Below are 25,720 nucleotides of genomic sequence, written 5' to 3'. Positions count from 1 at the left end.
GCTCCAAACCTGCTGACTCAGAAACTCTGGGGGTGGAGTCCTCCTGTTTCCTACTAAAATTTGAGAGCTACTGAAATAAACCTTTAATTCTCTTATCTGATTATTCACAAATAAGTTCATTAATCCTCAAATGCTCAAGTAGGTCCACGTTAATTTTTAGGTACTGAATGACAGAAATGTTGTAACACGAAAGGTTTCCATTTTTTCAGCACCTCTAACTCCCATTCTGTCCCATCCTAGCATAAACTGGTCTGGTAAACAAATCTGGAACTCACGTTCTCCATCTGTAGAATGCATAGGAGCTACGTGAAAGGGAGTCCTAGTAAGCTGTAGGTATCCTGCCATTATTATGGCCACGGCTGCTGTTTGAGAACAAAGACATGCACAATATTCAACTTGATTTAGATTCTCAGTGCCATGTAGAAAATTAAGTACAAATAAGAAAAAATAAAATATTTAAATAACTCAGAATCCACTACCCTCAACTACCTTCTCTTTTTTATTTTTTTAAATTATACTTTAAGTTCTAGGGTACATGTGCACAACGTGCAGGTTTGTTACATATGTATACATGTGCCATGTTGGTGTGCTGCACCCATTAACTTGTCATTTACATTAGGTATATCCCCTAATGCTATCCCTCCCCTCTCCCCCCACCCCACAATAGGCCCCAGTATGTGATGTTCCCCTTCCTGTGTCCAAATTCTCAATAAAATACTGGCAAACCGAATCCAGCAACACATCAAAAAGCTTATCCACCATGATCAAGTGGGCTTCATCCCTGGGATGCAAGGCTGGTTCAACATACGCAAATCAATAAATCTAATCCAGCATATAAACAGAACCAATGACAAAAATCATATGATTATGTCAATAGATGCAGAAAAGGCCTTTGACAAAATTCAACAGCCCTTCATGCTAAAAAACTCTCAATAAATTCGGTATTGATGGAACATATCTCAAAACAATAAGAGCTATTTATGACAAACCCACAGCCAATATCATACTGAATGGGCAAAAACTGGAAGCATTCCCTTTGAAAACTGGCACAAGACAGGGATGCCCACTCTCACCACTCCTATTCAACATAGTATTGGAAGTTCTGTCCAGGGCAATCAGGCAGAAGAAAGAAATAAAGGGTATTCAATTAGGAAAAGAGAAAGTCAAATTGTCCCTGTTTGCAGATGATATGATTGTATATCTAGAAAACCCCATCGTCTCAGGCCAAAATCTCCTTAAGCCAATAAGCAATTTCAACAAAGTCTCAGGATACAAAATCAACGTAAAAAATCACAAGCATTATTATACACCAATGAGAGACAAACAGAGAGCCAAATCATGAGTGAACTCCCATTCACAATTGCTTCAAAGAGAATAAAATACCTAGGAATCTAACTTACAATGGATGTGAAGGACCTCTTCAAGGAGAACTACAAACCATTACTCATGAAATAAAAGAGGATACAAACAAATGGAAGAACATTCCATGCTCATGGATGGAAGAATAAATATCGTGAAAATGGTTATTCTGCCCAAGGTAATTTACAGATTCAATGCCATCCCCATCAAGCTACCAATGACTTTCTTCACAGAATTGGAAAAAACTACTTTAAATCCATATGGAACCAAAAAAGAGCTTGCATTGCCAAGCCAATCATAAGCCAAAAGAACAAAGCTGGAGGAATCACTCTACCTGACTTCAAACTATACTATAAAGCTACAGTAACCAAAACAGCATGGTACTGGTACCAAAACAGAGATATAGACCAATGGAACAGAACAGAGCCCTCAGAAATTATACCACACATCCACAACCATCTGATCTTTGACAAACCTGAGAAAAACAAGAAATAGGGAAAAGATTTCCTAATCAACAAACGGTGCTGGGAAAACTGGCTAGCCATATGTAGAAAACTGAAACTGGATACCCTCCTTACACCTTATACAAATATTAATTCAAGATGGATTAAAGACTTAAATGTTAGACCTAAAACCATAAAAACCCTAGAAGAAAACCTAGGCAATACCATTCAGGGCATAGGCATGGGCAAGAACTTCACATCTAAAACACCAAAAGCAATGGCAACAAAAGCCAAAATTGACAAATGGGATCTCATTAAACTAAAGAGCTTCTGCACAGCAAAAGAAACTACCATCAGAGTGAACAGGCAACCAATAGAATGGGAGAAAATTTTTTGCAATCTACTCATCTGACAAAGGATTAATATCCAGAACCTACAAAGAACTCAAACAAATTTACAAGAAAAAAACAAACAACCCCATCAACAAGTGGGCGAAGGATATGAACAGACATGTCTCAAATGAAGACATTTATGCAGTCAACAGACACATGAAAAAATGCTCATCATCACTGGTCATCAGAGAAATGCAAATCAAAACCACAATGAGATATCATCTCACACCAGTTAGAATGGCGATCATTAAAAAGTGAGGAAACAACAGGTGCTAGAGAGAATGTGGAGAAAAGGAACACTTACACTGTTGGTGGGACTGTAAACTAGTTCATCCATTGTGGAAGATAATGTGGTGATTCCTCTGGGATCTAGAACTAGAAATACCATTTGACCCAGCCATCCCATTATTGGGTACATACCCAAAGGATTATAAATCATGCTGCTATAAAGACACATACACATGTATGTTTATTTTGGCACTATTCACAATAGCAAAGACTTGGAACCAACCCAAATGTCCAACAATGATAGACTGGATTAAGAAAATGTGGCACATATACACCATGGAATACTATGCAGCCATTAAAAATGATGAGTTCGGCTGGGCGCGGTGGCTCACGCCTGTAATCCCAGCACTTTGGGAGGCCGAGACGGGTGGATCATGAGGTCAGGAGATCGAGACCATCCTGGCTAACATAGTGAAACCCTGTCTTTATTTTAAAATACAAAAAAATTAGCCGGGCGCAGTGGCGGGCGCCTGTAGTCCCAGCTACTCGGGAGGCTGAAGCAGGAGAATGGCGTGAACCCGGGAGGCGGAGCTTGGAGTGAGCTAAGAACGCGCCACCACACTCAGCCTGGGCGACTGAGCAAGACTCCGTCTCAAAAAAAAAAAAAAAAAAAAAAAAAAAAAAAAGATGAGTTCATGTCCTTTGTAGGGACATGGATGAAGCTGGAAACCATCATTCTCGGCAAACTACGGCAAGGACAAAAAACCAAACACTGCACATTCTCACTCATAGGTGAGAATTGAACAATGTTCTCATTGAACAATGAGAAATGGTATGGTTTTTTTTATTTAAAAAATGTTTTAGCTTCCCCCATCCTTTTAGTTTTAGTTGACACGTAATAATTGTGTATATTTACGGGATACAGAGTGATACTTTAATACATGTACATAATATATAATGATCAAATCAGGGTAATTAGCATATGATACCTATCATCTGAAACATTTTACCTTTCTTTGTGCTGTGAACACGCAAAAATCTTCTCTTCTAGCTTTTTGGAAATATACAAAAATGATAATGAACCATATTCACCCTATGATGCTTCAGAACACCCAAACTCATTCCTCCTATCTAGCTGTAATTTTGTATTCTTTATGCATGCTCTCCTCCTACTACTGCTTATGCTTCCCAGCCTTCAATAGCCACAACTCTACTCTCTACTGGAACTGCATATATTAAGGAAAATAAAATGAAGTATATTAGTCAGATTAATTTCACATGTCCTTGCTTTGCAAAATGTGGCTACTAAAATTTTTAAAATTACATATGTGGATAATTTTATATCTCTACTGAACAGCACAGATCTATGGGACAGGAAAGGAAAACCAAGTAATTAACAGGGATTGACAATTAAAGCAACAGAAAGAAGGTGGCACATGCATTTTATTTTAAGTTTTCTGAGACAGGAAATATTGAATTGGAGATTATTCATATTTTAGGAAAGTAGTGAATGGAGCCAATTAAAAATAAAAGTCTTTTTTTTTTTTAGCATAAATTCAGGTTAGTGATTAGGAACTCGAGATTTTGCAGCCCACTACCTAATCATAGACTATTACTACTTACAAAAAAATTATGTGTAAATAGTCCGTTTTTCTTTGTAAAAGCTCGATTGGGTATTTTGCTTATGTCTCAGACTGTCATGGGGCCAAGAGGGGCTGGAAGAAGTGGATGTTTTTATTTCAATTGATTGCTTTTTGACCCTTTCCCAAGTGACAGGAGGAGTTCATTCTTTCCTCCTCAATTGATCTTCTCACTGATGGTTTAAACAAGTGGACCATCTCTTGGTTAGGTAAATCTGTAGAAAATAAATGAAGAGTATGTGCTGACCTTAAACAAATGAAGTATTTTTTTTAAAAACCTTTTTATTATAGAGATCCAAATTTATCCAAAAATAATTGCCTACCCTAATAGTAATCAACACCTGGTCAATCAGACCTTAGTCACATCTACATCTCCCTCTATCCCATATATTTAAATCCCAGATATCATACCAGTTTATGAACATTTCTGTATGTATTTCAGAAAATAAGGACTCTTTCTATAAAAAACAAGGCTGCAATAGCATTATCATACCTAAAAAGTAATTCATGATTAATAAATCTTTGGTAGCATCAAATATCTGATCAGTGTAAAAAAATTTACTGCAACATTTTCATGGTGATTAAATGTAGATTAATACTAGGCCCAGAAACTTACCTAGTTTTATGATATGCTGTAAATAATTACCTTTTCATATTTCAATATATGAATTTTGATCATCTCCTCATGTGCTGATTTCTGAGAAAATAAAAATAGAATCAAATTGTTATCTTAGTATGTCTCTATAATTATAATACTCCTTGGCAATATCAAAAATATTTTGTAACACAATTTATCCCTTAGGAACAAACTGAATTACCATTATGATTATTAACCACTAGATGCCACAGTTGCTTCACACAAACGAAATTAACTCAGCCTTGATCTGTCAAGAAAAAATGATAACATTCAAAATAGCTTAGTAAAATCCTGATTCAAAATGTCAGGACAAGCCTAATCTTGATTATACCTTGTAACAAAAGCATAAACTGAACATTCATTGACCTTTTACTTTCATAAATGATCAAAGAATGATTCCGCCCTTTAAAGTCATTTGTGCCTTTTCTGTGATTTTAAAATTATTAGTAACCTTTTCCAATTAGTTTTAATTCTAATGTAGTTCCATTAAACAGTCTGCTCAAAGACTCTCTGCTAAGTATAGCAGACTTTGTCTTGGGGTGGTTGACATTAAAGTCTTTCCAAAGCCACAGGAACACAACCTCTACAAGAAGAAATCTGTCTTCACTGTGAATCCAGATGATACCTTATGTTCCAGTAGTTACAGCTCAGAGAAGGTGGCAAATAATTCATATGTTACTGTAGTCTAATATGGACATATTTGAAACTGTTAAAGGGTTTAGGAAAGACAGAAAATCAGTTTTGTAATTTTCTTTGTAAACTATTATAATTTTAGGAGGATTTTATTGTTGCTTTTTTCTCAAAATCCACTACTGAGTTGCTTCACAGAGATTTTATGAGATGGTTCACAAGTATACTTATTGGTACATTCTTGCTTAGATAAGAACAGCAACTATATGAGACATTTTTCCCAGAGTTATTATTATAGAATTACCTGTATTTGTGTATTCTTTCTTCTAACACAGTATATAGATTTTGCTATATTTTGGTATGCAACTATGTTTATTTTTCTTCATTGTTAGTTCCATGAAAATTTCCTCCTCAACAACCTTTATATCCAATTGAATTTTTTTTCTTAAATTATTCCTATAACTCATTACTTACTGTTGTGAAAATAAAAAAGTGAGTTCTTGATAGAGATTTCCCAGAAAATTACCTCCTGTAAAAATCATGTATCTTCAGAACAAAAGTGAGTATGAGAAAATTACTTTACTGACTTTGGGAAATTCCCACAGATAACGACAGGAATCTCAATACATATAAAATTAAATTTATATAAAAATCTTTTCCCAAAGCTTCTATTTATTACAAATAAGGAAGGGGTAGACGCTGTGCGGGAAGAACAAAAAAGTGGCTTGTTTTTTCCCTTCTATTCTAAAGTGATGGGGTCACTTCAATAAAGATTTCAATATTTTATCTAATTCTACCCTTGTCCCACTCTAGTTTATTTTCTCCCCATAGGAGCTAGAATGATCCTTGTAAACAATAAATAAAAACCAGATCACTACTCTACACAACAGCTTCATTGTCACTTGGAATAAAAGCCAAAGTCTTTGTTAATGTCTGCAAGGATCTATATATGCACTGTCCAATATGGTAGTCCCTAACCACTTGTGTCTATTGAACATTGGAAATGTTGCTAGTTTGAATTCAGATGTGTTGTAAGTGGAGAGCACAAAATGGTTTTGAAAAATTAGTATCAATAAAAAGAATGTAAAATATCTCCTGATATTTTGGATATATTAAGTTGAATAAAAAGTATTAAAATCAATTTCATCTGTTTTTAAATGAGGCTTTTAGAAAAAAACTAAATTATATGTCTTGCATTTGTGGCTCACATTATAATTCTATTCAACACTGACCTAAATTATCAACAAGTCATCCACTCCCTCCTTTTTCCAATCTACTTTGGCCTCTGCTGCTTCTCAATATAACATGTCTGTGTCAAAGACTTGTGTTAGCTACTTCTTCTCCTTGAAAAATATTATTTCAGATATCTTCAGAATTAGTTTCCTCACTTTTTCCTGTTCTCTGCTAAAATTATCAGACAGAACTTTCCTGACCTATCAGTTTTAAGTGGCCTCGCCCAACACATAATACAGTCACTATCCTTCTCTATTTTTTAAATAAACACTTACACCAACATATTACATGTATTTATTTCTTTATATGTAAAAATACTTCACATACACACATGCATGTGTGTGTGTGTGTGTGTGTATGTACCCATGAAGTCAGGACGTTGTTTTGTTTACTTCTGTATCTCAGCAATAGTGTCTGCCTTACAGTAGATACTAAATAAGTACCTGTTAAATAAATGAAAAGATGAAATGTAATAAAAATTAGATGATAGATACCATGAGAGAGAGGTTTTAGCATGAGGGAAGGGATTAGAAATGAGGAGAACATTTGCCAAGCATCTACAATGAACTAAACATTATGCTAAGCACTTCATATAGTATATTAATAAAGCCTCCCAGAAATGAATTTACAAATGAGAAATCCAAAACTTAGAGAATTTTCATAACTTGCCCAAGGTCACTTGCCTCATATGTAACATCACTTCAATGACTTTCATTTTATTTGAATATTTTCTAGTGCCTTCCCTGATTCCCAGACTAAATTAGATGCTCTTATAAATATTCTCAGAGTACTCTGTATTTCTGTTCATATCATTTATCACCATTGTAATTCATTTCATAGTGTGATGTTTAATGTCTGTCTTCTTCAATGCACTCTAAGTTTCATGATGGGAAGCACTGAATAGTTTGTTGACATCTCCACGTCCAGAGCCTTCCACCTTGTCTAATGTTTAATCTCTAATATACACTTGTTGAATAAGTGAATGAAATTAACTTTCTCCCCAAATATTCCGAACAGTTGATGAATGGGTTAGTTATGCCCAATGAGAATTAATGATTTTGTAGATCAACTACATGAATGGCATCCATTACCATAAAGTCCAGTTGAATACCGCAGGGGAGAGGGTACTGGTGTGTGGGTGGACTTATTTGTCCTTCACTGTTGACCATATGCAATAGGAAATCCTCTGGAAATGTGCTGTCCTACATGGTAACCCCTAGCCACATGGGGCTATTTAAATAAAAAGTAATTAAAATTAAATAAAATGAAAACTCATTTTGTCAATCACACTAGTCACCTTTCAATGCTCCATAATTTTATGTGGCTACTGTCTTATCAGAACAAATAAAAAAAATTTCCATGATAGTGAAAGTTCTATTGAATAGTACTATTCTAGAAATTTTAAAACGGCTTTGGGAAGATATATTTTTAAATCAGAAGGGGTCTGTTTGACTAGCTTTGTATTCTAACTAAACTTCAACTTTGAGAGAGTCCAATAATCTGTATTCCCAAGTGTCTCTAGGCAAAACCTAGACGTGGAAAAGGAGCTTCATTGTCCAGCAGATGAAACATTTAGTCAGACGTGCTCATGCACAGCCAGTGACCGGTGTGGAAAGAACCATTCCTCCAAGGACTCCAGGCAGGCCTAGTGTTCCAGGGACGCTGCCAGCACCTCGCTGGATTGAGCCATTATGTCTAATGCCATTCAATACCATCCCTTTGCGTTTGATGTCTAAAACAGAAGACTGAAATTTGAAGAGAAGGAAGGGCTTGGGATGCCAAAAGCACCCCAGACTATAGCTTTATGTACAACCTTTAGAGAGAAATTTGTTAATGCTCCCTTCTTCAAAATGTCATATACCTTCAGGTAATTTCTTCCTAACGTAACTAAGTCACAATGATTTTGGCCAATACAGCTTAACTTTTTTTGAGATTCTGTTGCTGGAGAACTTTCCTCCCTCATTGGAGAGGTAAAATTTTCCTGTCTTTGCCTTAGAAAATAAAACGGTTCATAGGCAAGAATAAAAATCGTATCTTCCATTTTATTTTTTGATTAAGTTCACTCATTTTGTGGGGGTAAGACTTTCTTTCCTTTGGATCTTCAGGGTATTGGCCCTGTGAATGTGTGCCCATTTCTCCACTATTTGACAGTCCCACAGAGCCAATCTTCTAACAAGACTGAAAATAGACCATGGTCCTCATTTCTAGAACAGCTATCATCAGGAGAGCCGAGGGGGAGACCATTAGGCAGCCTCACTTTTCCAACTCAACAGGTGGACATGGGATTTTTACGTACTTTGGGGATTGAACCCCCAGTCACCATCATCTCCCTCAGCCTTTCGGGGTAAGTATTTCCAATACCTCAGAGATTCTCTTAGGAGAGACTCCAAACGACAATGGTACTTCTGTGATGGACTGAGGAGAGCTGGTGGAGGATGCAGGTAGGAGGGAAGTTAGGCTGGGAGGAGAGGTGCTGGGATGGGACGTTGGGTTTCCTGACAAGTGACCGAGTAGAGAGAGAAGGCGCAGAGGGGCAGCGGTAAGAACAACGTGAAAAGGACGGAAAACGCGAAGAGTGGCGCCCTGGCAGACCTGGGGCGGGGCAGAGTGGGAAGGGTCACGCCAGGACGTACCGGCTGTGGGCCGGGGGAGGAGAGCCCGGAGGGACAGCAACGAACTTAGTGGGGGCTCCCGGACCCGAGCTCCGCCTATGAGGTCAGCGGAGCCTAGGCGCCGGGAGGAGGCCAGTAGAGCCCCCAGACACGAGTGTCGGGAGGCCAGCGGAGGGGCGGGACGGGACGGGAAATGGGACGAAGAGCAAGAGCTGGGGGAGGAGGGAAGAGGGGGCGTCAGCGCTGCAAGCCGGAGGCGGCCCGACAGGGATCGTTTCCTTCCGGAGAGGAGGCCGGCTCTGGACTGAGGCGCGCACGGGGGGCGTCCAAGGGCGGGTGACGGGGAAATACCGCGGCCCGCGCTTCCCTCCGGCTGGCAGCGGTGCCGCCTGCGGCTCCTCCTCCGGGCCAGCTCGGAGCCCCGCGGCGGGGGGAGCGGGAGGCGGGAGCGAGGGCGGGGGCTCGGGAAGAAGAGAGGAGGGAGGGCCCAGGCGCGCCAGTGACAGGGTGGCAGCCTAGGAGCGGACGCGTTGCCGCCGCCGCTGCTCCTCCTCCTCCTGCAGCTCCTCTCGCTGCCGCCGCCGCCGCCACCGTCGCCGCCGGGAGAAGTTTCACTCCCGACCCTCGCTCGGAGCCCCGGCCCAGAGCCGAGCGAGAGCCCGGCAGGCAGCTGCAGCCCGCGGCAGTCGAGGCGTCCGCGGCGCTCCGACCTCCAGCCGGTGTCGGCGCCTAGGCGGCGGGCTGCGGCCGGGGCTGGGGGCGCAAAGGCGGAGGAGGGGCGGGTGTGAGACGGGGAACCAGCGTGCTGCGCCGCGGCAGCCCAGCGAGCGTCTGCGCCCGGGGCAGCCGCGATGGCTGTGCGCTCCCGCCGCCCGTGGATGAGCGTGGCATTAGGGCTGGTACTGGGCTTCACCGCCGCGTCCTGGCTCATCGCCCCCAGGGTGGCGGAGCTGAGCGAGAGGAAGAGACGCGGCTCCAGCCTCTGCTCCTACTACGGTCGCTCCGCGGCTGGCCCAGGCGCCGGCGCTCAGCAGCCGCTCTTCCAGCTCCAGTCCCGGCCACGGCAGGAGCAGTCGCCGCCCCCCGCGCGCCAGCAGCTCCAGGGACCACCGCTGCCCGAGGCAGCCCCCGGGATCACCAGTTTTCGAAGCAGCCCCTGGCAGCAGCCACCTCTGCTGCAGCAGCGGCGGCGAGGACGCGAGCCTGAGGGTGCGACGGGGCTTCCCGGTGCTCCAGCGGCCGAGGGGCAACCCGAGGAGGAGGACGGGGGCGCGGCTGGGCAACGGAGAGGCGGCCGACCAGGGAGTAGCCACAATGGCAGCGGGGATGGGGGTGCTGCCGCCCCGAGCGCCCGACCCCGGGACTTCCTATACGTGGGGGTGATGACCGCGCAGAAGTACCTGGGCAGCCGCGCGCTGGCAGCGCAGCGGACCTGGGCGCGTTTCATCCCCGGCCGCGTGGAGTTCTTTTCCAGCCAGCAGCCCCCCAACGCCGGCCAGCCCCCGCCACCCCTGCCTGTCGTCGCGCTGCCGGGTGTGGACGACTCCTATCCTCCCCAGAAAAAGTCCTTCATGATGATCAAGTACATGCACGACCACTACCTGGACAAGTATGAGTGGTTCATGCGCGCCGACGACGATGTCTACATCAAAGGTGACCTCCCTGCGCCGGCTTTCCAGCCTGCCCGCCTTCCCAACTCCTTTCTCTGTAACCGGCCCTAGCCCCTGCCCAGCCCCTCCGCTGCTTCTCTGCCAGCACGTGCTCCCGGCTCCCACAGGCCCTGGCCCGCCCTCCCCACCCCTTGCATCCGCCCATAATTCGTAGCCCCTTCCTCGTCTTCTGCAATCTGGACCCTTCTCACACCTGCCTGGCTTTATTCGCCTTCCTCACTTGCTGTTTTCGGTGCCGCCTCGCGCTTGTCCCTCAGTCTTTACCGTGTGGGAGAGGTTAGAAAAGGGACCTTAGAGCTAAACCAAAGGCCATTCCCACTCTGCCCTCCTCTGAAAGCCCCTGCTGATGGTAGTTTCCCCAATCGGTCCAGAGGGGCGTGGTCTTTGGTGCAGGAAGGGAAGACGGAGGATGCTGGCTACAACCAGTCTGGAGATCCAGTGTTCTTACTTTGAATCTTGCTCTTTTGTTTAAACTGGATCTAGCGCACTTTTGGAACTGCTCAGATTGAGGAATCATCTTCGCTGTCCGGGACCCTTTCCTATGTGTTCCCTTCCCTTTGGCTCAACTCTCCACACACTGGGAGTCCCTGGCCATCCCCACCGCCCTAGCACGCTGCTCTTTCCAGCCGCTACAGTGCAGCACCAAGCCGTCCCCCATCCCCGTGCCACACCTCAATAAAACCCTGAGAGGATGGGCATATTGTAAGGAATTGGTGGTGGGGAAGAAGAGGAAAGCACCCACTGATAAGCCAGATCCCGGGAACAGCAGACTGTACTAGCACACACTAGTACTGGTTCCTTTCCAGTGCATTTTGGTGGCCGCGGTGATAAGCAGAGGCTGGAAGTTCTTCCCAGAACCACAGGCAGCCACAGCAAGAAAAAACTTTTTTGTCAGTTTAAAAGAGGCGCGGTCTTTTTCCCGGAATGTGGGCGGCTCTGGACGGAGAATTTCTAAACTCAGCGGATCAAAGTTCTTTAGGTCAGGGAAGTGCATCTTTCCAGTCCAGCCAGTTGCAGAGATGGGGAGGAACGCAAGGGAAGCAGCAGGGTTGTACTGAATAAGGTTGCTCTGAGCTTTCCACATTTCCTAGCTTCTTGGTCAAAGGGGGGCAGCCCTTCCTTATTTTATGCCTCTACTCGTAGCCTTGTTGCTTTCTCCTGATTCAGATAGTACTTTTCACACAATGCAAGAAAAACAAACAAAAAGCCAAACAATAAACCCTAACTGTCACATTTTGGCACAAGGAATTAGTGTAATCATAATAACTAGAGATCTCTTGGGTTTGGATTGGAAGGAGGGAAGTCACTCTAGAGCTGGTTGGAATAAAAAATACTGATAATTGGATACAAAAATAAAGAATGGTCCCATGACATTTTTAACAGTGATATTTAGGATTGACTCAAAGAAAAAAGCTTCCTCTACTTTAAGTTCCTTGTCTTGGATGTGTCAAAATTTCAAAGGTTTCCTAGCAGAAGTTTGCCACACTTTGCAGAGAATTTATAAAATGCATCAACAGCACCTACTTCTTTCATTTGTTTTAATACTTTGAAAGATTGTCCTTCAGAACATTAAAATGACATATTATTTCAATTTCTATTAAGAATGAAATGTATTTTGTATTAAGAACCCAATAATAGCTGAAACTCATTGAGATACAAGGGGCAAGGCCTGGGATCAAGATAATGACTGCAGATGCTGTGCTCATCAAAAATGGCAGTAAAGATGCTGACTGGGAGTATGAAGAAGGTGACTCTCTACTTATTCCAGTGTATCACTTAGAATACCAAGTGCTTCTGAACTGTTTAACCTGCAAAATTTTATTTTTAAAAGTTTTTTTCTGAACTTACAAACTACAAGTGAAACCAATTACACTAATTTTTGGCAAACTTTTTTTCTAAAAAGGTGCCTTCTCAAATTAAATTTCAAGACAGGTTTGATTCAAACACCCTCCAAAACTGTGTGGGTTGTATATGACTGAAGTTTAGTTAATGGCAAAACACCGAACTAAACCAATTATGAGTAAAAAATAATTATTAGATGTCAACAGTCAGCCAAAACAATGCTAAATACCATTATTTAATATTATTTTATATTCCTGGGAACTTTTCATTACTTCAAATATACTGAGAAACCTGTCTTTACTTTCCTTGTCATTATTTCACCTTTTACAGAAAATTGGTGATTGTCAGAACTGTTAAGGTTTTTCAGTGACCTTAAGAAGCTGATATAATTTTAATATGTTTTAATTAATAAATATGAATTAGTGTTTTCAAAATAATACAGTATTGGAAGAGGCTTTTTCTTCTGTTCAATTGTGTAAGACTGAGGAGTTTAAGCACAATGTTTAAAGTTCTGCCCCTTACCTTGTACATTATAAGTGATTATGAAATAAGGAGACATAGTAATTGTTGCCTTTCTTTTTGTAGGTGATAAGTTAGAAGAGTTTCTTAGATCACTAAACAGCAGTAAGCCTCTCTACCTGGGGCAGACTGGCCTGGGGAATATTGAAGAGCTTGGAAAGCTGGGACTGGAGCCTGGGGAGAACTTCTGTATGGGAGGACCTGGCATGATCTTTAGCCGAGAAGTTCTCAGGAGGATGGTGCCACATATTGGTGAATGCCTTAGAGAAATGTACACGACTCATGAGGATGTGGAAGTAGGAAGATGCGTTCGCCGTTTTGGTGGGACTCAGTGTGTCTGGTCTTATGAGGTAAGCCTTGAGCTGTGATGAAAATGTTCACATAGTACATGTATATGCCTTTTTATAATCTAGGGCAGCAATTCTATTCATTGTCTCTGTATCTTTGTATCTACTTGAAAGTGATAGTAGCAGCCCTTTGGGGATACAAGAGTGGGAGATAACTTTCTCATTAGGTGTCAGGGCCTGTCTGAGACTTTGTTATTAGCATGCCCCTTAACTTCAAGCAGTGGCCTATACTTATGGCCACATCTCTGGAACATTCTTATATCCTCCTCTGCTTGATTTATTGGTGCTTATATACACGTGAATCTATTTCTCTTCTCTAACAAGGGTGTAATTTTACTCCTCTCTTCAGCTGTAGCCTTTAGCATTTGGTACTGTGCCTTTTTATTTTATTTTATTTTTGGTTAGGTGTGTAATGGCATCTCTTTGTTTTTGAATGGTTAAAATCTGAAGTTTCTTTGGATATTTTCCAGTGGAAATTTAACATATTTTTAAAGGTATTAGAAAAGTAAACTAATAGTGTATCACTTATGGTAGATGTATTCACAAAATTCCAATCACTGTATTTCCTTAGGCATATAAAAGGAATGAGTTGTCTGGAAAAAAAGCAGAAGTTTAAATGGTGTTCAGTAGCTGCTTAGTATTTTTGACAGATTCCCTAAAATTTGTTTATGTCTATTTTTATGCTATTTTCTGAAGAGGAACAATTATTTAAATAATCTTAGCTATTTATTTGTTGCCGTGATCATTTTTATGAAATACTTTGAGATTTTTTCCTTCAGAAATTGATTTTGAAATGTAACAACATTTTATTTAAAATACACTTCCTAATAGATAATTTTTATAAAAATTTATTTAACATTAAAATAATGTATTGTCTTTAGTATAGTTTGGTTTTCAAGTAGTTGGAATTTAGTATTATTTTAGCTATGGAGTGCACAGCTTTGTAAATTATATCTTAACTCCTTTGTTTATGTTTTCAAATTTTTCATGTCACTTAGTATAGAAGAAACATTTTATGGAAATATGTTCCCTGTGAAGTCACTATATACACAGTTTCATTTGTTTTTCTTGTAAGTGTAGTCTCACTTTAGTTAATTTTGCTTTCTCTTTTATGCTTTGTGGTATTTATACTTTGGGGACATATTTTATACATTACAGAAAGTAACAATTATTAGTCATTTGAAATAGGCATGAAAATTTAAAATGATTATGTTGCTAATTTATTTTGATAATAAAATAGTAATTTGTAAAAACCATCCTACAACTACCCTTTAGGATAAAAATTTATGTAAAAACATTACAGTTTAGAGACAGGTCATCTAGAATAAACTCAATAAAATATTTCTTCCTTTGTTATAAAACAAAGTAAAAGACAAAAATATTTAATACAGAGAACATATTCAGTTGATTTTGTTTACATACTGTTATTATTTTGCAGATATTTACTCTACATGGATAAGTAAAAACATATTTGTTTGGATAAGTAAAAAAATCTCATCTGTAGTTAACAATATAGATGGGAAATTATTGTTTTATATGATACTTTATTACCTTAATATAATATATAAAATTTTAACCAAGATAGTGTTTAAACATTCCTCTTTTCAAGTTCTCATTGATTCTGCTATGAAGCCCTAGTCTTCACCTAGCATTCCATTCCTTCATGTTCAAGAGAGTAAGATATGCACAAAATTGGGAGCTCAAAAATTGATTTAATATTTTATTTATAATATAGGCCTTTGTCCTGGTTAAAGTGAAGAGAAGTTATATTATAGATGTGCACCCTGTCTGTTAGAATAAGTGCAATCTTAGATCCTTTTATTAACTGATGTAAGAGGAAAAAAAAGAGATTCCAAGTCTTACAGGCTGTAACCTGGTGAATATAACACTTTCAGTAACTTTTCATAATACATTTGAATTTAGACTGACACTTGACCATCACTGACTTATGAATCTGTATAAAACTAAACTAATCATCTCAACATGTTTTCCTAGCATTAGAAAATGTTTTCTAGATAAGTACTGTTGACTTTATGTTTTTCTAAGCTATTATATAGAATTTACTTTGTTTTGGGATTTCAGTCTTTAAAGGAGCTATTTAAACAGTATTAATTTAAAGGAAGCGTTGATTTAATTCTAATACAAAGTCTCAAAAGTCTTACGTAGAGAAGTGATGGTAAATTTTATTACCAAGAGATATGTGAAAAAGCATTGTTAGCAAAATTAGTAAAGATATATATACAAAGAAATGATATCTAAATTTTAATACTAGAATGTGTTCTGTGTTTCATAAGACACCTAAGTAGGTAACTTGGGGCACAGCTAAACTGGGTATAACATTCACAGATGCCATACTTCACTTTCTAATTTGGATTTTATGTTAGTGGAAATGATGTCCATGTATGATACTGTTCATATTATATAGAAAGATTGGTCTATTCTACTCCAGGTTGGCATTCTCAGTAAAGGTGAGATTTTACATCTGCTCATTAAAAAAGCTATGAAATTGATCATTACTTTTTTCCCATAATTCTTTTAAAAGCACTATCTGCGATAGAATTTTCATAAAATTTTAAATTTCCTTTATCCCTTTCACAAATTTTACAATTTTTTTGTTTGTTTGTTTATCCTCCTAATAAAAGTTCTTTCAGAGTTGAGAGTCTTGTTAAGACAGCATGTTCATGATTTTTGAGTTTGAATAGATCAAATGTTCATGATAGAATGTCATCTTTTAAAAATGGTGAACACGCTTGCAGATCTTATAAAAAGAGAATTGAAAGATTATTAAATAAAATATATAATTGTTAGTTTTCCTTGAATATAAGTTATATTCTCTATAAAATCCAGGAATGAAGCTTCCAGTATTATTCTTAACTGCTAAACTGAAATTACTTTATCTGTGTTTGTATGTACCATTAAAAATATATTGTAAAAGAGAGAGAGAAAGAGAGAGAAAGGTGATGGGGGGATTTGAACTGGGGTTTGAGCCACCATTTTAACATTTACTAGTTTAATTGTCTTTCGCAGGTTACTTCTTTAAGTCTTGTGTAATTCAACTGAAAGTAGAGTTTATAAGAGTATTTATCTCATACATTTCAGAAAAGATTAGGTGAAATGATCCATGTAAAGCCCTTAAGGTAGTATCTGGCACATGGTACATTTTCAATAGATGTTAGTTTTTATTGTTCTAATGTTATAGATATCACGTACTGTATTATACAACATGGATTCATATATTTCCTGTAATAATTATTAGTAATGGATGGGTGATTCATTTATATCAAAAAGGTCAAAATAAAAAGTGAATTCCCAGAGAGTTAAGCTTTTTTTGGTAAAGAATAAGAAACCAGTATGTTTCAGTATTTTAGAAATATGAGGAATTCAGCATTAGTGAAACTTACTGTGAAATATAGACACCTGTTTTAAAAATGCATTACAAATATTTGTTTCAGTCTTTGCACCTAATATATATAAGATATATATAACTGAATTTGAGGATGTTGTGTGGAAAATATTACCTAACAAATTATTATTTAATATACATATGTAAAGAATCCCAAACAGATCTACGTAAGGAAAAATATTACTGTATAGATTTCTAAATTAATTGCCAGAACAATGGCCACCTTTTTTGAGTTTCTCTGGCATCTTCAGTAGGGAAGAAAGTGAATAGTCTCTCATTCTCCAGTCAACTCATGAACACCCAGGGGCTTGTCTCTCAAGGCAGCGGGAACCTCCTCCCGGTATACCTCAGGTCTTTGAGGTAATGATCTGCAGCTTCCGGCCTTTCTCACAATAAGGCCCAGGTGGTCTGAGGAAGTCTGTCTTGCTTGTTGGTCTCTTGCTCTTTTTCTCTGTCTTTTCTGCTCACTTTTTCTATTTCCTTCCGCTTGAGTGATAAATTTCAAATGTATTTTGATATGTACTGCTTTTCATCAGGTTCCTAGTAAATTAATGTGCTCATAAAGGCCAACCTAGGTATCTTAAAAGATCACAGGATGTGCACCCAGACCGCAGTAGATCACAGTTAGGGCTCCAACATGGCCTGACCTGTTCAGAATAAAGAGGCCTTTGGTTGAGGGTGAGCCTTACACAGACTGGTTCTTTGTGTGCCTGTGATCACTGGAGAGTCTAAATTGAGATTCTCCCTTTCCCACCTGGGATTGAGGCATCTTGTTTTAAGGCCATATGGCAGATGTTAATAATCAACAGACTTCATGGGTTATACCTCAAACTTTATAAGCAAAGATTACTAACTGAATGAAGCATGCATGCTCATGAAGAAGTCATTCTATTCTATTCACTCTGCAAGTGTTAGAATTTATTGGCCTCTCCTGTTGGCAAAGATCACACTTTTGGTTGAGCTCTATCTTGGCTACTGCTTTTCTAGAGCTGCAATCTGGCAGTTTGGGAGACTGCATATGGCTCTTAAACATTGTTTGGCACATAGAGTATTTTAAGATTTTTGTTTTGGTTTTGGTTTTTTGACATCTTTAGCAGAGGCAGGCAATCTACAGTTCCTTTCATGTCCTGTTATTGTCTGTAAGACTCTTCCTGCACGTTTATTTTCCCTTCCTGGCTTACGTAGGCATAAAAGTTTTGATCTTTTGAACTGGACAATCCACATATTGCAAGTTTCATGATAATATTCTCCAGAAAATGAAGTGATTTTCCAGTGATACTGAGAGGTATATTTTAAATATTTTAATTTATGGAAGAGTTAATATGTTACAAATTTGGCCATTAAAATTGTATTATTATATGACATAGTTACATTTTATTATAGATATGTTTTTAGTAAATAACAAAAATATTCTCACTGTTAAAAATTATTTATACATCCATGTTCATTTTATGTATTAGCAGAACTAAAAGTTTTGTTTTTTGATTTTGTTTTTAACATGATCACTTATATTCAAATCATAAAATAATTTTAATTCTGATGGTTATTCTTCTCCCTTTGAAGGAGTTTTGCATTTCTTCTAAGAGTCAGCTTAAGAATAGTTTGTATTTATCATTTTAATGTTTGCACTAAAATAGAGCCAAAGAAGATATCAGTTTCATTCAATTAAATGTTATTTCAAAGACAACAGAGTTCTATGTTGGTAAAAATATTTCTCTGTAGTTTTAAAAATTATTTCGTAAGACTAACTAGATTTTTATTAGACTTCTTAAAGTGATAATTTTACACTAGAATGTTTTATGTTCAATCTTAGTTCCTTAAAGTCTGTAAACACTCTAGGAAATTACATTATTTCACCAAAGGATATATTCTGGCAGTGTTTTCCTGAGCTGGTAAGTAGTATCAGAAAGCTGTACCATAAGAAACTGAACTATCAATAAGTTCTTAATAACAAATTTTTAAGGTTAAAATGTCTGTGTTATTCTTACAGGGCTGCTGCACATCCTTCTTAGCTTCCTATTCCATATACATTTCACTCTTTTTTTTTTTTTTTTTTTTGACACGGAGTTTCACTCTTGTCATCTAGGCTGGAATGCAATGGTACGATCTTGGCTCACTGCAACCTCCCCTGCCCAGGTTCAAGTGATTCTCCTGCCTCAGCCTCCCGAGTAGCTGGTATTACAGACATACACCACCACACCCAGCTAACTTTATTTTTTTTTAGTAGAGATGGGGTTTCTCCATGTTGGTCAGGCTTGCCTTGAACTCCCGACCTCAGGTGATCTGCCTACCTTGGCCTCCCAAAGTGATGGGATTACAGGCATGAGCCACTGCGCCCGGCCAAATTTCCCTCTTTTCTAATGTTGATTTTACTCAATCATGAACATGTTTATGTCCCCAAAGTATATTCATATATATGAAAAATATAAAGCAGGGATTTTTATTTAAAATTCAGTCTTTCAAAATCTTTTCTTGGTCTGATTCAGTCACAATTTAGTTTTTAACTTTACTAAAAGCAGTAAGCTTCTCACACCTACTCTTCCCACTCCCATCCCACTTGTCAGATGAAATCATCATGCATTGATTTTGTAAAACTTCTTTTCTTCCACACTGTTTTCTTCATTATACAAAATAAAATTGCATTCTGAGTTGATGGAAAAGCATGATATGGTAAGCATTGTAGGCTTAGATAGTTCATTTTTATCACTAACTGATGTCTTATCACCTAAATTGTGACAATTTATGCTTTCCAAGAAGATGATTTCCTACAATTATGAAAAATGTTAAGTTTGGAAGATGTCTGCAGGCAATTTGAAGTAAGCTCTATGATAACAAAAATACTCATATTAATTTAAAAACTTTGAATATTCTTTCTCTTTAATTGATCACAAACATTCTAACGTCCTGAAATAATTCCAGGTCAGTTTCCTACTTTCCCTTTCTTTGTCTTGGTCTCCAAAAAGCTATGTTTTGGGAAACATTTATTTTAGTCTCTTTTCTATCTAGTGAATGATGCTGAAATTACACAGAAATATATTCTATTATATAAATATATTACATTTAAGTTTTATTATAGCATGTTATTTTTGCGCAAAGATATAACTGTTAATCAGGCATTTCAGTTAAAAAATTCATTGAAATTAGAAACAAAATCAGCTTACTGCGTTACATGAGTAATTATTTGATATTATTGAACCACAAGAAAACCTACATAAACTGAAAAATTGAGGAGTTGCAGTTCTTCACATTTCTAATGTTCTCTTAAATACTGTCCTAACCATTAAACAACATTCTAGTTGAGGCTTAACTACATATAAATCAGTTTGAGTCATGATATGTGTTTAAAGATACTCTATCTTGGAAACTATATAACAAGTTTCTAAATTAACTGAATCAAAATAACATGTTTTTAAAAAATAAGTAGGCACAAGTTTGGAAGTAACAGATGAACGAAATGCATTTATTAATTTTTTGAGATTTAAAAAGTTTTACTCAACCTTTATAATTTTGAAAGCTATGCTCATCATTCTTCACAGTCAGTGGTATCTGAACATCTCATTATCTCTTTCAATTTCATTAATTTTTATTGCAAAGTTATTTATTTATTTGTAGAGTTTCTGTGTCTCAAAAAGTGGTGATTTAAAGAAATATACATATTAATATAAATATTGTATAGTAAAATAAAAATAAAATGTGAAGAAATAAGAGAAAAGTGTGCAGAAAATTTGATAAAACCGTAAAGATACATGTTGAGTTCCTGTTTTCCTGGCATGAAAGAGAACTCTAACTTCTTTTGATACTGAGACCTGAGAAATCTCCCCCGGAGAACAGAAGGAAGTTGTGAGGGATGTAGCAGATCACATCCTTAGCACCACTTCTATAAGTAGAGTAGCATGGTTTAATTTGGATGTTCCTTAATAATTCCCTCAATAGAAGCCAGGGCTACAGCTCAAAAGGGCAAATCTACAAAAGAAATTCAACTTAGAGACAATGCAGTTATGGTCATAGTGTACTATTATTTGGTTCCTTGCTTGATTTTATTGTAAAATTTAGAATACTCTTCAAAGAGCCCTTCAAGGCTGTTATGTCTCACTTTAATGTTTTATATTAGGTTGTCCAACAGGAAGTCTGAGATATGCATATTCTCTGGTGAGAACCCAGAGTGTGGCTATTGTGTTGTTGATTAAAGGCAGATCTATAGTTGTCTTTGCTAATCAAGAGGAGGGTAGATATTAAATATACCAACCACAGATGGAGGAAACCAACTAGCTAAGGACAGGATGGCCCCCTAAACTGAGCACAGAAGAGGTTCAGAAAATTCCAAACAGCTTGGCTTAGAAATGTGGTCACCTAGCTACTGAGATGATTATTTAAAAGGTCTGTTTTTATTATAATAATTTAATTTTAAGGTAAAATTTTCATGTAAAAATTAAAATATGGAAAAATAGGCATTTTAATTAAAACAGTATATTTTAATCTGATATCCTATTATACAGAAATAAATGTTATATGAAGTAAGGATATTTAATATACATGAGTATCTCATAAAATATGAAAAAATAATGGTGTTAAAATAAATTGAAAATGTTCTGCCTTAGACTTCAGTCATTTCACATCTTATATAGCTAAATGATTTTGTTTGCTCAAATGTATTTATTAAGCAGTTTTTATCAGCAGTAAACAACACACATGCCTTCCTTGCCTTCATCGAGTGCACAGGGAGGAGGAGTCAGGCTTTCTACTGATTTCTTGGTTTCAAATCTAATATAGAGTTGGGTTTCTCGTCTCTGACATCCTTCTAAATTGGTTTTTTTTTTTTTTTTTTCATTATACGTCATGAAATATCTCTAGTTGGGTCCAACTTTGGTACCTCTCTCAGAGCTAGGACCAGATTATTCTTACCTGAGTTTTCTTAAGTAAGCCTCTTCTTTTATTTGTATATTTATCCCTTGAAGAGGAGAAAAATAAAGACATTTTTAGTAATTTTCTTGTATATTAATATATTTTATGCCTGTTGAATCACACAAATAACTAGGATTTTGTATTTTAAGTCTAGCACTAGATTACCTGGCTTCTTATGCTAGTTTTGCCATTCACTAGCTGTGTGGCCTTACACAAATTATTTAACCTCTCTGTGCCTTAGTTTCCTCATCTATCTACAATGGGTCAGCCCTCATATCTGAGGTGCATTGTTTCTAAGATCCCCATGGATACTAAAATCCATGGATGCTAAAGTTCCTTACATAAAATGGTGTAGAACAATAGGCCTTCTATATCTTTGGATGTAGGTTCCACATCCAAAGATTCAGAGACCCTGTTGTAATAACAGTACTTACTCCCTAGAGCTGTTATGAAGATTAAATGAGTCAATGCAAATAGCAGCATTCAGAGTAATGTCTCACAGTGTTAAGTATGTAAGACAATGGCTACAACTACTAGCTATTTTTGCAGAAGCAGAAAGGCATAAAATAGTGCCAACTTTACAGAGCTGTTGTGAGGCATAAAAAGGTCAGTGTATTAGAAGCCCTTAGAATAATGCTTGCCACACAATAAAGTCTGCATAAAGGTTAACTGTTATTAATATTTTCCAGCTTATAATGTTTATATTATTTGTTCCTCTCATGGGAGTGGGATAATGTTGATTGTATAGGGTTTCATTGCTATTTCTTTTTGTATGGTGGGCTTTGCTGTAGTAGGGAAGGTGTTCATTCAGGGTGGTTCCTGACAGCACAATAGAATTTTCAATGGACTTTGAAAACTTCTGATGCTGGACTCCCCCACCCCCTTCATCCATTATGTCAAAATCTCTTACAGGTGAGATCTGCAGCATGGGTAGTGTTTAAAACTTCTCAGGTGACTCTAATTTGGCTTCAGGGTTTAGATGACTGTGTAAATTTGTTTTATCAATTTTCCATATTCAAATGTCTAGTCTATTTTAAAACTATTTGTTAAAAATTAGTTTTGCTTTGTTTTCCTTTGGGGAATCACAGGATAGTAATGAACACTTCTGCTCTTCCTTTCTTGTCTGGCCTGTTACTGAACTAATCATTGGACTTTAAGACAGTGGCTACAAAGTCATCACTCACAACTGTATGTTTTCTCATGATCTGATTTTCATGGTTCATATATTAATTACCCTTTTCTTAAAAATATCCAAGGTTGATTTTAAAACATTCTCATAAAGATATATTTTACCTGTCCAAGGCTTTAGGTTTAGTGTTGTGTTTATTTATTACATCTCAGTAATGCATAGTAAGAGAGTTCTTATAATATAGGTGGAATGTCTACATTGGCTTGATTGCTTTAACATTGACTTAAATAATTTGATCTCTGATGGAAAAAGGTATCAGAATGACATATGTGATTAAATAGTAACTTTTTAGATTTTTTAAAAGCTTAAATGGGTAATTTTGATTCTATTCCATCACTCTCAACAAATAGTTTCGAGCCCACTGCTAGAGGTGACTGCTATAATGGAGAAAAGTACAGGATACACAGGGATGTAGGGAAGAAATGCCTGAGGAGAACAGGAAAATGCTTCCTTCAAACTGGAAGTAACACATAGGGGCAATGCCAGGTGAGTGGGGATGCATGGGCAGGCAAAGACCTTAAGAATTTATTCTGCTAATATATTTTTTAAAAGGTAAAATCATGATTCTTATGAAAATATACACATCAAAGGTCTTATTTATTTCATCAATTAATAAAGAAATAATACGTTACCAACTGTTCAGAGAATAACTCAAAGATAGTTACACATATCAGTATTAGAGAATGCTGGGATAAATGTACAAATAGATGCAAAGGTAGGAAAACTGTTAATATTTGTAAGGTGTTGTCAACTAATCAATTGCATTTCAGTGGACATAGTTGGTGTATTAGTCTTTTCTCACACTGCTGATAGAGAGATACCTGAGACTGGGTAAATTATAAAGAAAAAGAGGCTTAATGGACTTACAGTTCCATGTGGCTGGGGAGGCCTCACAGTCATGGCAGAAGGTGAAAGGTACATCTTACATAGCAGCAGACATGACGGAGAATGAGAACCAAGTGAAAGGGGTTTTCCCATATAAAACCATCAGATCTCCTGAGACTTATTCACTACCATGAGAACAGTATGGGGGAAACCGCCCCCGTGATTCAGTTATCGCCCACGGGTCCCTCCCACAACATGTGGGAATTATAGGAGCTACAATTCAATATGAAATTTGGGTGGGGACAAAGTCAAACCATATCAGTTGGCATTCTGTCAACGACACTGATTTGTATAACTATAATAAAACATTTTTATTCTTATATATTAATAAGTTATCATTGTATATGTATATATAAGGCAAAAAGTGATGTAATGATTTTTCATACAATGTGGAGTGATTAACTCAACCTAATTAATCTATTCATCACCTCAAATATTTTACTTGTTTTCTGAAGAGAACATTCAAGATTTAGTTATGTTGAAATGTACAGTACTCAAGTATTAGCCATATTTACCATGCTGTGCAACAGATTCAATTAAAAAAACAAACTTATTCTTTCTATCTAATTGAGGCTTTTTAATCTTTGATTGTCATCCTCCTATTTACCCCACCTGAAGTCCCTGGTAACTGCCATTCTACTCTCTGCATCTATGTGTTCATTTGCTTTAGATTCCACACAGAAGTGAGGACATGTGGTACAGTGGGTCCCCGCCAATCCAAAAGGAATAGGTTTCTTTTTTGGTTTGTTTGTTTGTTTTTTAAGACAAAGTCTTACTCTGTCACTCAGGCTAGAGTTCACTGGTGCGCGATCTTGGCTTACTGCAACCTCCGCCTCCCAAGTTCAAGCGATTCTCCTGCCTCAGCCTCCTGAGTAGCAGAGATTACAGGCATGTGCCAGCATGCCTGGCTAATTTTTGTACTTTTGGTAGAGATGGGATTTTGCCATGTTGGCCAGACTGGTCTTGAGCTCCTGATCTTGTGATCCACCCACCTTGGCCTCTCAAAGTGCTGGGATTACTGGTGTGAGCTACTGTGCTCAGCCAAGGAATTGGTTTCAAGACCCCTGGTGGATGCCTGAAACCCTCTGTAGTACTGAACCCAGTTGCCGTCAGTTGGAACGGCATGATTTCTGATCGTGTCTTCCATCCATAAATTTAATGCCTTTCTATTATAACTAATATGTTTGTGATATAACTTATCACACACTGTGGTTGTAACTTTTACAGTTTGAAGTATATCAGTAAAACTAGTATTAATTTCTTTCTCCTCCTTTGCAATTTCATGGATATAAGTGTCATTCTTATATTAGACCTTAGCAATCCCCCCATATGATTTTTTTTCTTTTTTATTTAAGACTGTGTTTCACTCTGTCACCCAGGCTGAAATGCAGTGGTACAATCACGACCCTCTGCAACTTTGACTTCCTGGGCTCCGGTGATTCTCCAACCTCAGCCTCTCAAGCAGCTGAGACTTCAGGCATGCACCACCATGCCCATCTAATTTTTTAATTTTTTTGTAGTGACGTGGTTTTGCCATGTTGTCCAGGCTGATCTCCAACTCCTCAGCTCAAGTGATCTGCCTGCATTGGCTTCCCAGAGTGTTGAGATTATAGGCGTGAACCATCGTGCATAGCCGATTTTTTTTCCTTAAATCCAGAACTTTTACCCTTTTGCTCCTAGGAGACATTATATGGCTTCTCTTTGGCATACCAAAATTGCCAGCATCAACTCTTCTTGCACTTTGGGGCCATTATTAAGTAAAAGAAGTACTATGCACAAGCACTATGAT

The 25,720-nt window shown here is 38.0% G+C and overlaps 1 protein-coding gene across 1 annotated transcript in view; it reads left to right on the top strand.

Moving 5' to 3' along the window:
* The first annotated feature begins 9,659 nt into the window (after positions 1 to 9,659).
* CHSY3 (chondroitin sulfate synthase 3) overlaps positions 9,660 to 25,720 on the top strand; it is a 285,379-nt gene continuing 269,318 nt past the window's right edge. The window contains exons 1-2 of the mRNA XM_008014314.3: positions 9,660 to 10,827; positions 13,272 to 13,555. Coding sequence (XP_008012505.3) covers positions 10,026 to 10,827; positions 13,272 to 13,555 — 1,086 coding nt within the window. The 5' untranslated portion in view covers positions 9,660 to 10,025. The remainder of the gene's footprint in view (positions 10,828 to 13,271; positions 13,556 to 25,720) is intronic.

This window comes from Chlorocebus sabaeus, chromosome 23, assembly GCF_047675955.1.
Source record: "Chlorocebus sabaeus isolate Y175 chromosome 23, mChlSab1.0.hap1, whole genome shotgun sequence".
NCBI classification, from domain to species: domain Eukaryota; kingdom Metazoa; phylum Chordata; class Mammalia; order Primates; family Cercopithecidae; genus Chlorocebus; species Chlorocebus sabaeus.
The sequence above is the reverse complement of the archived record's forward strand: the minus strand, read 5'-3'. Positions and strand labels throughout refer to the sequence as shown.